Source organism: Monodelphis domestica, chromosome 3 (genome assembly GCF_027887165.1).
Source record: "Monodelphis domestica isolate mMonDom1 chromosome 3, mMonDom1.pri, whole genome shotgun sequence".
Taxonomy (NCBI): domain Eukaryota; kingdom Metazoa; phylum Chordata; class Mammalia; order Didelphimorphia; family Didelphidae; genus Monodelphis; species Monodelphis domestica.
In genome coordinates this window covers 171,049,969-171,067,042 of record NC_077229.1, presented here as the reverse complement: position 1 = coordinate 171,067,042, position 17,074 = coordinate 171,049,969, and the positions used below count along the sequence as shown (strand labels likewise).

The following is a 17,074-nucleotide window of genomic DNA, read 5'->3' as shown; positions in this document are numbered from 1 at the left end:
TTCTAAATATGGCACAAGGTCTCTACAGTTATTTTGGCTCTCTCTTTTTTAAGATGGCCTTATTCCCACCAACTCTCTTCCCTTTACCCTCAAGCCTCCTGTTTATTGCCCCTTTCTCTGCCTTTGGAGTTTTACTTATTCCTCTTGCTTGCTCGCTTGCTTTCCCCTTATTATTTAGTTCTTCCCTCTTTTTTCCTCTTAGTCAAAAAAAATTCCTTTTCCTCTCATCTTTTTTCATTAATTTTCAAAATTTCATTTTCTATACCTTTACCTAGAAATGATTTCTTTCCCTCCTGTTCTTTGTTGTTATTATTATTATTTGCCTTCCTGTCTATTCCTGACTTACTTTTCCATTCTTTGCCCTGAAGCTAGTGGTGTAAGTAAATAAAGTGCTGGACCTAGAGAAAGAAAGATCTGAGTTCAAATATTTACTAGCTATATTACTCTGGGCAAGCCACTTAATCTCTACCTCAGCTAGAAAACATATAATAACAGCACCTACTTATAGGGTTGTTGTGAGGATCAAATAAGAAAATATTTGTTAAAAAAAAAGCTCTTAGCACAATAGTTGGCACAGTATAGTGTAGGTGCTATAAAAATGCTTATTCCTCATATACATATTTGGTCCCTTTCTGTTCTCTGTATTCCTGGTGGAATTAAAAACTTTTGAGCTACCTGTTTGGGTTCTCTCTTCTAGATTTAATTTCTGTTACTTATTGTAGAGTTTGCCTCTAGCCTGTTGAGCTTCACGCTTAGAAAAATATCAATACCTAATCAATATTGATAGCAGCTCTTTTTGTGGTGGCAAAGAATTAGAAACCGAAGGGAGGTCTGTCAAGTGCGGACTGTCTGGACCAATCGTGGCTCATGATGGTCATGGAATACTGTTGTGCTATGAGAAATGATAAGTAGGATAATTGCAGAAAGAGCTGGAAAGATCTGCATGAACTGATGCAGAGTGAAATAAGCAGAACCGGGAGAGCACTGTGCACACTAACTGCAATATTATACAATGATTAACAGGAAAAACTTGGCTTATCTCAGCAATGCAATGACCAGGCACAATTCTAAAAGACTTCTGATGGGGAATGCTATCAGCTCCAGAGAAAGAACTATTGGAGTCAGAGAAATGCGGATCAAAGCACACTATCTTTCACATCCATGTATTTATAGGTTTATTTTAGTGTTTTGGTTTTGTTATAAATGTGCTCTTAAAACAATGGCCAATATGTTAGTGTGTTTTGCATGATACCAAAACAAAAAGAAAGAAAAATAGCAATTCCTACAGGTAATAGGTAAGAGAGGATATTAGCCTATGGTAGGATTCTCTGATTATGCAATCCATTCCTGACCTGTCTTCTCTTTGGTCATTTCCCCCCATTTGCCTTAAAAATCTCTTCCCAGGCATACTATGAGTATCAATTGCCACCAGGAGTTCTGATTCTCCTTCTTTTGAGGCAAGATGAATGGACTAAGCAGCAAATCCCCAGAGATAATAGTTATTGTGAGATTCCTATCTCGCTTAATAGAATCTCTTTAACCACTGGGTGCTGCCATCAATGTCACTTCCTTTCACCATGGACAAGGTTCTCCCACTTTCCCATCGCACTTTGCCTCCTTGCCAGTTCCTCAGGAAGAAGGCTTTCTTCTTCCTGAGAGGTTATTTGCTCTTCATTAAGGAGTCTTTGACTCGATTAGGCTACATCACATGTTCTCCTTTTCTCCCTCATTATGCACCCTCTCATTTGATAATTCAGTCCTACAGAGAGCACTGATTCTTCATTAAGTGGGCTCTTGTGAGGTTTAATCCACCATGTTTCCAGCCTGTTTCTCTGCCATTACTTTTCTTTCTGCTTTCAACCTTGTCTCCTCATGTCCATTTAGGAAGACATTTAGGTACCTCTTAATGGTTGCTTTTTTTTCCCCTCCTTGTTTAATAGGTTTATTCTTTTTGTGTTATTTTGGGGTGTTTGAGAAATGAATAATCTTTTCAGGTCTGATTTTCTTTCTAAGAATGCTTCAAATGCCTCTTATTAGACATCCCTATTGTAAACCTCAAATTTCCTTAGACTTATAATTGTTGAAAATTTCACCATTGGGATATTTCATACTTGGAAAATTTCTTACTGATAGTCTATTGGAATGGGAACTCCATTGGCATGGGAGGTTCTTTCTCTTCCCTTCTTAAGATTACTTTAGGACAGAAACCCTTTGCTGAACAATGGAAAGGACTTTGACCTATGCTTGAGCATAGAACAGGAATTTCTTTGAGTCTTGATTGATTTTAGAATTGATACAATGGAGATACTCCACCCTATTCAGTCCTAATAGGATTGAGTAAGGGCTGCAGCCTAGATCAAAATTTAATTATTCCAATCTCTACCATACTCAAGTTAACAGGATTTAGAAAGGGCTGGAACAAAGGAGTAAAGATTTAATCATTTGAAAAATATGACCTTCAACAGACATGTGCAAAAGCCAGAAACCTCTGGGTGGTCCTGGGTTAAGCGAGAGCCTCCATTGACAGGGAAATTGATGAAGAGTGATTGGTAGATGTGAGGACTGAGGGGAGGCAACTTGGATGGTTTCCTTAAAGATAGGAGGGTCTGGAGACTCGAAGAGGATGGAGTTTTTGGTCGGTGTGGTTCCTGGGCTCTGAGGAAGCTTGCTCTGAAGGAAGCTGAAGGTGGGGGCCTCTGAGACTGTTTCTCCATTTTGGACACGTGAGTGAAAGGGACTGATCTCTTTTCTTTGCCCCAGCTATCTAAGGGCTTGGGCCTTTTGGCCCAGCCTAAACAGAAGGGGTATTTAAGCCCTATTCCCTTCTCTCCCCTTTCTCTCTCTATATATATCTCTAATTCCTTTCTTGCTCCTATTGTAATTAAACTCCAAAAAAGGCTGACGGCTGACTTGAGTTTTTCATTTAGGAATTACATAGCTGATTCCTTGGCGACCTTAAATTAATATATATCAGTCTTTTAAAGTGATTCCCTTGTAACACTATTTTATCATTTTTGTTTAGACTCAGATTTGCAGGGTAGATCACCTTGGGCTTCATCTGGAACTGTATTACTCTTTGGGATATATTATTTCATTGCATTCAACATTCTCTGGAGGTACAATGAATGATTGAAAATCTGTTACCCTAAAAAAGAACTACATATCCCAAGAGCCCACTGACTTCCTGTCATTACATACTTTCTGTAGACAGAGCCCATGGCTGGTTAGCCATTTTTTAGTCAACCCCACTCACCACCATCAATGCTGATTCTACATCAAAGAGAGGGAGCCTCCAAAGCCCACACCCTTTATCCTCTGTCTACAGGAAGTATGGAATGACAGGAAGTCAGTGGGCTCTTAGGATATGTAGTTCTTTTTTTAGGGTAACATTTTCAATCATACAACTGTGCAGAAGTCTTATATTATTGAAATTTCTTTTCCTTTTTATTGGAAGGTCTCTAATGTGGTTGCTTGCAGAATTTGTTTCTCAATGGAATTGCTAAATTTAGCCACAAGGGGTCTGGAAGTACGCAGCCTTGAATTATTTTTTTCTCAGGTAGAGGTAGTCTATGGGCACTTTTGTTTTGGCATATTGTTTTCTGTATCCAGAACTTCTGGGCAGTACTTTTTGTATTATTTTTTTTTAACTCTTACCTTCTGTCTTAGCAGCAATTCTAAAACAGAAAAGTGACAAGGGCTAGCAATTGGGGTTAAGTGACTTGCCCAGCATCACACAGCTAAGAAGTGTCTGAAGTCACATTTGAACCCAAGTCCTCCCAATTCCAGGCTGGCATTCTGTCCACTCTGCTATGTAGCTACCCTCTTGTATTGTTTCTTGCATTATTTTTTTCAGGTTTTTTAACTTGTCATGTTTTTTCTGGGAGATCTATAAACCTCAAATTACATACCCTGTCTTCAAGATAATCTTAGACTTCTATGCAGAGCATGTTTTCTTTTAATATTATTGCTTTTTGCTTCTTCCAGATTTCCCTTCACTTCAGCGCATTTGCATTTCCTGATTTATCCTGCACTTTGTTTCTATGGTGAGCCTTGCCACCATAGATACAGGTTTTTCTATTCTGCAAGATATTTCTGCTGTACAGGCCATAAATCCTGCTCTCAAAATCCTCATCCCTCTTGCTGTGGTTCCATAGCATTTTCTTTTGTTTGGTAGTATTTATTCAATGATGCTTTTACTAGAACTGAAGGCCATATTTCCTTCTATTAATTTCTTCCCTGTAGGTTTATCTTGTTTTCTTTTTCCTGAAATCTTCACCAATTTCAGCTTTTCCCACCTAACTTCCCCATTGTGCATTTTGATTTTCTCCCCTACGGTGGTAGTTTTCTTGAGAATCAAATGTTGAAGCATTTGTGTTGTGAAGCAATTTGCCATTTCCCATCCTAGATCTGGACCCCAAGTGATTCCTGAAGGATCCAAACAGCCTTAGCTGGATCTTGGGAACTTTTCCTCAGATTTAGTGGAGTACCAGACACATTCTGCCCCATTCCCCCTATTCCTCAGTTCTCTGGTTCAATTGACAGAAAAGGCCACTATGTGAACCCAAACCAGTTCCTGCCCTTTGGAGTTAAGATCTCTCCTGGGATGAATTGGAGGACTGAGGTCAGGAAGTTGAGTTCATCTCTGTTAGCCTGATCTTGCGTCTTGCCTTCTCTGTTCCCCCCCTCAGATCAAGCTCTGTGGTGGCCCAGAATGCTGCCACAGGGCTGATTTAGCCAGACCAAAGTTCTGCAGCTGGGAGTCTTGTGTTTCTGTGGCATTAGGAGGAGGATGGTGGAGTTGGGCTCCTTTCCAAGCTTAGGTACACATCTTGCCCCATTTCCTCTCTTCCCCTGACTTTCTGCAGAGCTCTTCTGTGGCCTAGAACCCGGGCATGAGGATTCTGGCTAGGATCTCCATGGGGACAAGCTGTTACCAAGCCCATGGGTCCGCTTGTATAGCAGCTAGAGGAGTGTGTGCTGAATGAGCTCATAAGCGGTTAGGGAATATTGGCCTTCCCAAGTCTGAGCTTCTACACTGTTTAGATGCTTCGTATCCCGCATTGTGGAGAACTAAAATTGCTTATCTGTGGGACAATCAGATTTTGGAGAAGTTTCATGGGTCATAAGGATTGAAGAATAAAAACGTAGTCTTCCATCTTGTTAATCACATGACTTTTTCGGAGCTACCACTGTGGTTTGGGTTCTCCTAAGTGCTTTCTTGCCTTAAGTCTGTCCCCACCCTAATCCATTCACTAAGATCTGACCAGCTCATCCATCCTGCTCCACCAACAATGGCGAGTTGTGACTTCATTAGAAATGTGTAATAGGACTATTTACACTAGTACAAAAGCTTTTAACAATTATTCATGCACAAAAATTCATGAAAAAAGCACGGTCACAATCACTGGGAAACATCCTCGCATCATACTCAAGATGCTACAACACTTTCAGTTCAAACCATAAAATCAAACTCAGAATTCCAGGGCTGGACAACGTCTACTCTAACCCAACCTCCCTTCCTGTATGGACAAGAGAGGTGAGGTCAGAGGTTGACTTGCTTGGACCCAAGTGTCTGAGCTAAGGCCTGTGCTCCTTCTAGAACACTTCTGCAGAACCATGCGGTACAGGACTTAATTAAAGTTGGCCTCAAAACCTAACTCTGAAACTTTTCTGTATGATCTTTGCCGAGTTTAGTTCTATTTCCTTAGCTATAAAACAAAGGGTTTGTATCCCATGATTTCAAAGGCAATTTCCAGTTCTAATCTGTTTTCTTATAATCTGTGGTGCTACACCAGAGACGTAGAATTTGTCAGGAAGCAGGGACTTGACAATATCCAGACATGCATTAGTTGGTCACAATGGATGTTGACAGGTCACACTGTTTCTATGAACCCGTTTTTTCCTTCTGCAAAATGGGAAGAGTACTTGCAATACCCATCTCACAGGTCAAGAACAAGATAATATTACTTTAAGGTACTTCGTACCCTAATGGATAGGATAGAGAGCTATTATTATCATCTATGGTGACATTTTTTGCTTTAGTATGGAGAGGGCAAAAATGACCCTTTGCTAGCTATGCAACTAGCAAATAACCAATGGGAATAAAAGGATATGGAATTGCCACAGGTTTTAGAAATAGGGCTGTGCGCCTTTGTCAAGACAAGAAACTATGGAGTGCATGAAATGTCCAAAATATTCCTCCATTGAGTGATGTGAAATTCTACCCTTACAATTTCATTCCTTTTAACTTAAAGGTTCTATAATTTGGGGCTATGTTCTAAGCTAGTCCCAATTATTTATGCCCTAGTGTGAATAAAGGATTTGAGAATAGACTATGATGGGAAGAAAGGGGACAAAAACATTAAATATTTAATAACATACAACTAAGACACACAGTTTGAGTTACCACATATCAACTGTTTATTCTCAAGTTAAACACAGCCAGTGTGCATGTATTACATGTTACAGCACAAGGAAAAACAGGTCAAGAAGAATCCAGGGACCTCAAGCCTTTGAAACCTAAAAAAAAGAAGAAAGCTATTAGTTAAGACAATGCATGCTAGATTCATTTCAATAACTGGCTCTTTGGTCAAAGGCTCTCTCCCTTTTTTATGGCGATTAGTCTCTGTCTTTCCACTTGGAGTGACATATCTTGGATCTCCCTTTCTAAGCCTCTGATTTTTCATAAAATTTCCTTATTATTTCCATATTTCAGCCTTAGTACTACCATATGGGAATCCGAAAATGAGGCCCTCCTTACCCATCCCATTCAACTGTTCCTTCCTCACAAAATTAGCACAAAATAGTAAATCTGCAACTCGTGAAAACTTTGATTTCACATTTTTCAGATCCGGATGCCACCAAATCCAAAATAATTTTTGAAGTGTTGTTCTATCTCTCTCTCTCTTTTTTAAAACCTTTTCTGTGTATTAGTTCTAAGACAGAAGAGTAGTAAGAGCTAGGCAATGGGGGGGGGGGGGTAAGTGACTTGCCCTAGGTCACACAGCTGGGAAGTGTCTGAGGTTAGATTTTAATGTAGGGCCTCTCATCTTTAGGCCTGGCTCTCAATCCACTGTTTCTATTTCTAATAAACTGTAAGGTTTTAAACTATGAGAAAACAAGCTAATAGAGGAGTTAAAATTCCAGGAAAAGTTTTAGGAGGCACAATTTCATTAGTGCAGATATTCTCTCCATCAATTTAGACCACAGTCCAGAGGCATATCTTAATAGACAGTTTCATGAGCTGTTTTAGGTGAGAAAAGTAATCCCCTAGGTACCTAATCCAGTGAAGAACAGCTCTGAATTTACCTTAGGAGGACCAGCTTCCTTTATTCCTTTATTTTGCCCCTACACAAAGTCTTGCCATTTTGCTGGGATTTACTAGAGTTTGTGCTCTTAAAAAAAAAAAAAAGCCTCTGACAACTCAGTCGCACTAGAGGGAAGATTTAAGGAGAATGTTATTACCAGGCTTCAGAAGGATAAAATGCGACAGATTAGCTTTATAATTAGCCTTCTTGTAGCCTTTCTTTTTTTCCCAATTTTAAAAAGCATCACCAACAAAACCTATTTAAAATAAACAAATGTCAAAAAAAAATTATGTGTAAAACCACAAACTCCACATTGTTTACTATTTTTATTTTAAAAAGCCTTTCAAAGAGTACTATTTGTTCTTTCCCTATAAGGTTAGGGTCTCGGGGAACTACTTCCATACCTGTTTTATCTCATATAACTTAAACTTTTACTGGGGATACCACATGGCTTATTAATCTAAAAGGACAAATCTATATAAAGTTCCACCTAATCCCCTTTAGCTTTGTTGTTGTTTCAGTCATGTCCAACTCTTTGTGACACCATTTGGACTTTTCTTGGCAAAGATACTGGAGTGGTTTACTATTTCCTTCTCAAGCTCATTTGTCATATGAGGAAACTGAGGCAAAGATTCAGTGACTTGTCCAGGGTCACAAAGCTAGCAGTATTTGAAGTCAGATTTGAACTCAGGAAGATGAGGCACTCTATCCACTATAACACCTCATTGCCTGTTTACTTAGCTCTATTCATAAGCAAATCAATTATAATCAATACACATTTATTTAACACCTATACTATGTGCCAGGCATGTTTATAGGATTGGGACAGAGACAAAAATCAAAATAGTCCTTCTCTTCAAGTTAATATTAAATACATAAAAAGTGAATATGAAGGAATTTGGAATGGTATTGGTGGGAGGAAACTAGCAGCTGGGGCAATCAGGATAGGCCTCTTTTAGGATGTGGCACTTAAGTTCAACTTTGAATAGAGCTAGGGATTCTAAAATGCAAAGGTGAAGAGGGAGGATAGTCTATGAATAAGGCAAGATTGGAAGAAAATAGAGATTTTTAAGGAAAACAACAGGTTTTGATAGTTGTCATTTTGCAAAATAAATACAGGGAAAAACATATTACCACCTTTCTCTAGGTGTCCATTGTCCTAGAGTCTATACCCATGTTGGCAAAGATATGGCATGGACACTGGGGTGGCATGGGGGGGTTGGGGGGGAGGAGAAGGAGGAAGCGACTATGTCCTCCCTCTCCTCCCCGCCTGAGGACATTTTTTGCATGTCTTGCCCCTGCTGTCCAGCAGACCATAATGCGAGTACTTCTCCCTCTACTCTCTGAGGTAATGCAGGGGCTCATAAGCGGCTTGAAGGTGCAGTTTGGGCACACGATCTCTAAAAGGTTTGCCAACACTGTTCTATAGTGATCTGAACATGCTATAGTGATCTAGACTCATGGTACTACAGAGCAAATAATTTCTCACTATTCTAGACAAAAAAACAGATAAACCAAGATATGCAAGACTCCCAAAAAGCAACTGAATGGAAACCAACTTCTATAGGTTCCCCAGGGAGTCAAAATGTAACCAAATTAATGTCCAAAAATCAACACCAGACTAGTGTTTTATTGTTCCCATATTGAAATTAATCACAAATGTGAGAAATATATTTTCTAATATTATCAAAAGTTATGAAACTGATCCAGAGTAACAAATCAATTTTATTGCTTAAAATTTTATCTTTATTTTATTCCAATAACAAATTTATACCTAAGTTTTCCAAAGTTATACGATTCATGTTGTCTCCCCTCTCCTAACCCCTACCAGAGTTGACTGGTAATTGTACTGGTAATAAATCAATTTTAAAAAACTTATTTCTAAAAACTACCAAGTGTTACTTCCTTTGTACACACCCACAATCCATGATATTGTGATTATATAATATCTATGTAAAATTACAAAACTTTTTATTACCTGTATATTTTGTGATTATTTTCCATATTGAAAGACACCAGCTTGATACATCTCTTCAAAATCTTTCATAGAATCATACCTTCTATAGAAATCTTGATATGCCTTTTTCCTGGGTTCAGCAACTCCAAACTAAAATATGAAATTCCAGTTAGAAATTTCATATATTTTCAAAATCATGATTTCACTAAATTAATGAATTTAATTTCTAAAACATTAATGATAAGAAGTACCTCTTTTATATGAATCTTCATACCAGTGATTAGATCACAGTCAGCTTACCACATACCCTTAGAAAGTAAAATATAAATATCCTTGAAGAAGTAAAATTTTCTACAATGTATACTCCTTATCTGAACTCAGGATCACAAGATCACAGAATTAGGGTTAGAAGAGATCTTGGAAGTCATCTGGTCTGACCTACTCATTTTATAAATTACAAAACTAAGAGCCACAAAAGCTGGATTAAAAGGGTTGGAAGTGGTGAAGTAGAGCTAGCACCTGAACTTGGGTGCATAATTCCAAATCTAGAAGCCTTCACTGCATTAATCTGCCCTATTATATAAAATGTTTCCTTAAGAAATACTCAGGAAAGAAAAATGTGAAATAATACTATGCAAAAGAGAAACTCGCCAAAGTGTCTCTATGGTCTACCCTTAATGATGATGATAATGGATGATGGAACTTAAATTATACTGAGGACCTGTGGGCCCATACTCTTAAGTAAAAAATGAATACAAAGGAATAACAAGGAAACTGTAAAAACAAATGGCAAACTGTAAAAATAATACAGCAATGGATTGATTATTGATTTTAAACTGATTTCAGATATTCTGCTTGCTATGCTCACAAAGTATCCTCAGCTTATATAAGTGAAGTGAAGCTCATAAATGAACTTCTCTTCAGGCACAAGGATGCTAAGGAGACTCTTGTTATAAAAAATAAAATATTTATTGAAAATATAAGGATAAAAGGATTTCTAACTCTAAGGAATTCTAACTTGACCTAAATAAAAAGCCCTGGTTCCACAAGGAACTGCTTTTCCTGTGTCCAAAGGATACACTGATCCTTCCTGATCTTACTAACCCAAATTTTCCTTATTTTACACTTAGACTAACACTATTATCCTTATAATTCTTAACTTTGCCTCCAAGTTGTAAAAAAAAACAAAGGTTAGCTGGTTGAGTCTCAACAAGAATCAAGTTAGGACTCTGAGCCTTAGCAGACTCAGAGTCCACACCGAAGACCAGATCTTTCTTTGGTCTTCTCAGAGTTAAACAATCTATAAAGACAGTAATGGATAGTCAATAGTGTTTCTCAAGCTGGAAAAAGAAAACACTGAGCTCCTTCAGGTCTTTCCCTCCTTTCCTTCTATCTCAGACAGGAGAAAGAGAAGCAAACATGCTGGCTCCTTCAAGCCCTCAGAGAGTCTGACTCTGCCAACTGCCAGAGACAAACTGACACACTGAAAAACCGTTAGGACTTGAAACTGACACTCTGTCTCAGCTCTGTTTGAAACTCCAATTCTTTCTCAAGCCAAGTTCTCTACTTCTTATCTCTAAACTAATATAACAAGACCTAATTTCTAATACCATCCTTAGAAAGTGGAGAACTAAGGGGAAAAGAGGACAATAAGGAAAGACTAACCTAAAGAGACAATCTTAAATTGAGTTTTGTTTTCCAAGAAGAGATGAAAAAGGAGTGTATTCTGGGCATGAGACATAGTTTATGCAAAGGTATGGAGCAGGAAACAGAATGTAAAGTACAAGGAATGGGAGACTAGTTTGGAGCCAGACCATAAAGGGCTTTATAAACCAAAGGAGTTCATATTTTAGCATAATAGCAAGAGGGGAGCACTGAACCTTCTTGAGCAAAGGAATTCTGTGCTAAGCCCTATGCTTTGGGAAGATCAATCTGGCAGTTATGTAGAGGATTGTAAAGGTAAAATATTGATGGCAAAGAGATGATTAGGTGATTGCAATAGTAACAGATGACAGGAGTTGAACCTGAGGACCATGGCCATTAAGTGAAAGGGGGCAGATGTGATATGATGTGGGGAAAGAATCAAGCAAATCTGGCAACTAAAGCATTTCTTTATTGTAAATCTATCTGAATGTAAACTTGGTGGTGGGGTCAAAAGAGAGAAGTTGGGAAGAAGAGAGTTTATGAGCAAAGATAGTATGTTCTTGTGGGGTGGAGGATTACAGAAAAGCTATTATCCTTATTGAAGCTACTAAAAATAGGTAAAGAATGCAATATATAGAATTCACGGAACTTTCACATTATACATCTCGGTACTTGACATCTGGTCTCTGTGAAATGACCCATACTTCCAATGTGACAAAGGGAAACAGACATACCTTATACATTGTAGCACATCCCAAGGACAGAACAAATGCTGCCATGATATGAATTCGCAAGCGTCTAGCCAAAAGGCCTCGCAGCTGTGGCTTTGCCAAAATGGGAGCAGACATGTTGACAATTCTTCCTGATAAAGACAGAATATTAAATGTAAACTCTAAATGCATACAGCAAATTCTCCAATACTCATTGCTGACACATCAAAATAACAGAAAGTGAAATGAATGAGGGAGGCCCCTCCCTCCTGTAGCAAATGTGAGGTGCACAGGATGGAGTTCAATCTACATCACTAAATGGAATGCCCATAGAGCTAACATCACCAATCTACTGGGCTTTCCAACAATTTAAGTATTTGCACAGGGACAAGAATAACTGTTTTATAACTACCAGTTCATTTCTCATAACAATCCCCTCAGGTGAGTGGCACAAATATTATCTGTATTTTACAGAATCTAACAATTCACCCAGGTGAAATGAATTGCTGAGGCCATCCAGCCACTACCTAATAATAAGGAAGATTTGCAAAGTATTTCCCTCACAACAATGCTGTGAGGTGGATGGCATAAGTCTCACTGTTTCACCTTACAGATAAAGAATTTGAGGCTCAAAAAAGGCAACAAAACCCAGATTTTCTGCTCTAAGTATAGAACTCTTTGCACTACACTGAACACTCCCAATACTTGTATTGTTATATCTACTTCCTCCACCTTCCACAAGAACTTCTCAACAATCAGGAAGAGATAGCTTGACAATAGTTAAGACTTTTCCTTAGAGCCAGAAAGCCCTGAAATATGGTGAAGTGGATAGAATTGTCAAACAGAATAGAGCACTGGGTCTAGAGGCAGGAAAACCTAAATTCCAATCCTACCAACAACATGGCCAAGTCACTTAATCACTTTGACTCAGGTTTCTCATCTGTAAAATGGGTATAATACTACCTCTCTCTCATGTGGTTGTGGGGATCCAATGAGACAAAATAGTAAAGTGCTTAGCACACTGCCTGGCATCCAATAAAAGCTTTATCAATATTGGCTATCATTATAATGATTATCTATCAAACAGGGGTAATAACAGGACTGCATCATTTGGTATTTGGGAGGATTCAATCATAACCACTGTAAAGTGCTTTGCTGGAGCCTGGCACATAGTAAGCACTCAAATAAATGTGGGCTGTTGTTATTAATATGGGCAAAGAAGTGTCAAGTAGATAAACTGCCTCAGGATAAAGATCCTGAATTCAAATCTAGCTTCACAAACTTACTAGCTGCTGGATCCTGGAAAAGTAACTTAAGCATAAACTCATCAGGAAAAGGAAATGGCAAACCACTCCAGTATCTTTGGCAAGAAAACTCCAAATGGGGTCACGAAGACCGAAATGATTGAACATTATTATTAATACGAGAGTCGGAAATACTCGAATTCGAATCCTATCTTGGACACCAGCTGTGACCCTGGATAAATCACTATTTAATCCGTCTCCCTCAATTTCCTAATGTGTAAAACAGGGATAACAGCACTTAACTCCCAGGGTTGTGGGGAGGATACAGTGAGATAAGCTTACGTCAGTATAAAAGCGCCAGCGATTATTAACCATTAGAATGGCACCCTGGTTGGATGTATGACCTTGGGTACCTCACGTTCCGCCTCTAGGCCTCGGTGAACTCTCCCCTTCCTCTAAGGGCGCCTGACACCAAGATTATCTCGAGAATAAAATGAGACTTTTGTAAAGTGCTCTGTAAACCATCAAGCGCTAGGTGGGTGCTAGCTATTAATTTTTAAAAGGCTGGGGATTTTCACCTACTTTCTCTTTCTCTCCCCCCGGGAGAGGGTAGAGGGATGGCCCGAAGCCTCAGGGTTCTCGAGGCTCACGGGTCGTCTTTAAAGGAGGGGAGGTTGCTGGACATCAGTCTGGGCCCAGAGAGGGCGGAGAGGAAAAGTAGACCCCGAAACTCACCTCAGCACCAACGTCCTTTCCCGGTGACAGCGAAATGAAGGGCGATGGGGAGCCGCGCAAGCGCAGAGCCAGACGGAACACAGGACGGGAGCCTGGAGGGCTCAAACAGTGTTCGCGAAGAGGCGGGGAATGTGCCGTAGGTTTCTCTAGAGTACGGCTGTCTCGAGCTTCTCCTCCCCGCCTCCCTTCTCAGCCAAGGGATCCTGGAACCCTCAGAAAGCCAAGACGGATCCCGAGAATGGCCCCGCCCCCTCCAAACTGCCATCGGAGAACAAAAGCAAATAGCGAGGGGGTAGGGAGGAGTTGAGACAACTGTGGCGCCTGCGCATCTTTTTTTAGTCTATCTCCATCTTTTTCTTTTCTTTTTTTAAAATTTGGTCAATTTCAAACATTATTCCTTGGTTACAGCAATCATATTCTACTCCTCCCTCCCCTCCCCCCCCTTCCCGTAGCCCACGCACAATTCCACTGGGTATTACATGTGACCTATTTCCAGCCTGTTGATGTTTGCCCTAGGATGTTCATTTAGGGTCTATATCCTCAATCGTACCCCCCTCGATCCATATAATCAACCAGTTGTTTTTCTTTGGTGTTTTTACTCCCACAGTTTTTCCTCTGAATAGGTACAGGGTTTTTTCTCATAGATCCCTCTGAGTTGTTCAGGGACATTGCATTTCCACTAATGGAGAAGTCCATTACATTAGATTGTACCAGAGTTGTGTCAGGCTGTGTACAATGTTCTCCTGGTTCCGCTCCTCTCACTCTGCATCACTTCCTGGAGGTTGTTCCAGTCCCCATGGAATTCCTCCACTTTATTATTCCTTTTAGCACAATAGTATTCCATCACCATCATATAACACAATTTGTTCAGCCATTCCCCAATTGATGGGCATCCCCTCATTTTCCAATTTTTTGCCACCACAAAGAGCACATCTATGAATATTCTTGTACAAGTCTTTTTCCTTATTATCTCTTTGGGGTACAAATCCAGCAGTGCTATGGCTGGATCAAAGGGCAGACAGTCTTTTAGGTGCCTGTGCATCTTGATCGGAACTCTTTGATTCAAACCCCAGTCTGGCTATTTGACTGGCCATTTGACCTTGGGGCAGTTGCCCAACCTCCTGGGCTCAGGTTTCCCCCTTCATAAAATGAGGGGGTTGGTCCTAGAAAATGTCTAAGCCAGTGTCTCTTTTAGCCCTGGCATTCTAGATTCCATGTGGGAGGTACAAATTAGGTGTCAGGAAGAATTATATTTCATTAAGCATTTGGATTTTTAATGAACCATTCTATAAAATGTTAAGTAGAATTTACCCCAAACCATCAGCAATGGGGATGACTTAGAAGCCTTCCCAGTAAGATCAGGAGTGAAGCAAGGATGCTCATTATCACCACTATTATTTAATAGTATATTAGAAATTTAGCAATAAGAAAAGAAATAGAAATTGAAGAAATTAAAGTAGGCAATAAGGAAACTAAACTCACTCTTTGCAGATGATATGATGGTTTTAGAGAATCAACTAAAAACCTAGTTGAAATAACTTTAGTGAAGTTGCAGAATACAAAATAAACCCAAATAAATCATCAATATTTCTGAATATTATCAACAAATTCAGCAGAAAGAGATAGAAAGAGAAATTCTATTTAAAATAACTCTAGATAATAGAAAATACAGGGGCTACTTGCCAAGACAAACTCAGGAATTATATGAACACAATTACAAAACATTTTTCACACAAACTCAGATCTAAACAATTGGAAAAATATTAATTGCACATGGGTAGGCTGAACTGATATAATAAAAATGACAATTCTACTTAAATGAATTTATTCAGTACCACACCAATCAAATTATCAAATAATTCATTTATAGAGCTAGAAAAAATTATAAAATTAATCTGGAAGAACAAAAGATCAAGAATATCAAAGGAATTAGTGAAAAAGAATGTAGGAAAGTGGTCTACCAGTACCATATCTCAAACTGTATTTTATAAAGCAGTAATCATCACAACAGTCTGGCACTGACTAGAAAATAGAATGGTAAATCAAAGGTAGATTTGATATACCATAAACAGAGGCAAATGGCCTTAGCATCTTAGTGTTTGATAAACCCAAAGACCCCAGCTTTTGGGATAAAAACTCACTATTTAACAAAAACCACTGGGAAAATTGGAAAACAGTATGACAGAAACTAGGCATAGACCAATATCTCACATCTGATACCAATATAAAGTCATAATGAGTATATGATTTACTTATAAAGAATGATACCATAAGTAAATTAGGGGAACATAGAATAGTTTGTCTGGCAGATTTATGGGGAAAGGAATAATTTATAACCAAACAAGAAATAGAGAATATTATAAGATGTAAAATGACTAATTTTGATTATATTGAATTATAAACTTTCATACAAACAAAACTAATCTAACCAAGATTAAAAGGGAAACGACAAACTGGGGAAATTTTTGTAACAAATTTCTTTGATAAAAATCTGATTCTTCAAATTTATAGAAAACTAAGTCAAATTTTTAAAAAATATAAGCCATTTCCCATTTGACGAATGGTTAAAGGACATGAACAAGCAATTTTCAGATGAAGAAATTAAAGCCATTACTAATCATATGAAAAAAATGTTCTGAATTACTCTTGATTAGAGAAATGCAAATTAGAACAATGCTGTGGTATCACGTCATACCTATCAGATTGACCAACATGACAATAAAGTGATAAATGTTGGAGGGAATGTCGCAAAATTGGGACACTTAATATATTGTTGGTGGATTGTAAACTAGTCAAACCCTTCTGGAGAGCAATTTGGAACTATGCCCACAGGGCTATACTGTGCATATCCTTTGATCTTGTAATATCACTACTAAGTCTGTATCCCAAAGAGCTAATAAAAAAGAGGAAAGTTCCTACTTATTCAAAAATATTTATAGCAGCTCTTTTTAATGAATTGGAAATTGAGAGAGTATCAATTAGGGAATAGCTGAACACATTGTGGTGTATGTTGGTAATGGAATACAGTTGTACTATATGAAATGATAATGATTTCAGAAAAAGATGGATAGATCTGCATGAACTGATGCAGAGCAAAACAAGCAGAACCAAGAGAACATTTTACACAATTACAACAATGTTCTAAGTTGAACAACCGAAAACTTGACTACTTTTAGCAATGCAATGATCTGGAACAATTCTGAAAGACTCATGACAGTCTTATCCACCTCCAGAGAAAGAACAGTTGGAGTTGGATGGATGTAGATCAAAGCATCCTATCTTTCACATTAGTGTATTCATAGTATCCCAGGGGTGCCTGGGTTCCTTTCGAGGGAACACGCATCTTAGGGGTGTATGGGGTGCTCAGGGAGGGGTAGTATCTCTGGTATGGAGGGCTTGTCGTGCCCTTCTAGGGCAGCTCTCCAGCCTCTGACCCCCACGTGACACCTAGCTCTCACTTGTGGCTCCCAGTAGCTG

At 38.8% G+C, this 17,074-nt stretch overlaps 1 protein-coding gene across 1 annotated transcript; it reads right to left on the bottom strand.

The window, feature by feature from the left end:
* Positions 1–6,396: 6,396 nt before the first annotated feature.
* Positions 6,397–13,754, bottom strand: LOC100030489 (cytochrome c oxidase subunit 6C-2). Its single transcript, XM_001379948.4, has 4 exons — positions 13,598–13,754; positions 11,643–11,770; positions 9,286–9,414; positions 6,397–6,519 (listed from the first exon to the last, which is right to left on the bottom strand). Exons 2-3 carry the CDS (start codon positions 11,754–11,756, stop codon positions 9,301–9,303), a joined length of 228 nt encoding a protein of 75 aa, XP_001379985.1. The 5' UTR covers positions 11,757–11,770; positions 13,598–13,754; the 3' UTR covers positions 6,397–6,519; positions 9,286–9,300.
* Positions 13,755–17,074: the final 3,320 nt, after the last annotated feature.

Coding starts and splice junctions, on each gene's coding strand:
- LOC100030489 (XM_001379948.4), bottom strand. CDS start 11,756: ATGTCTGCTCCCATTTTGGCAAAGCCACAGCTGCGAGGCCTTTTGGCT. Junction 9,415..11,642: donor GATGTGCTACAATGTATAAG/GTATGTCTGTTT, acceptor TTCATATTTTAG/TTTGGAGTTGCTGAACCCAG.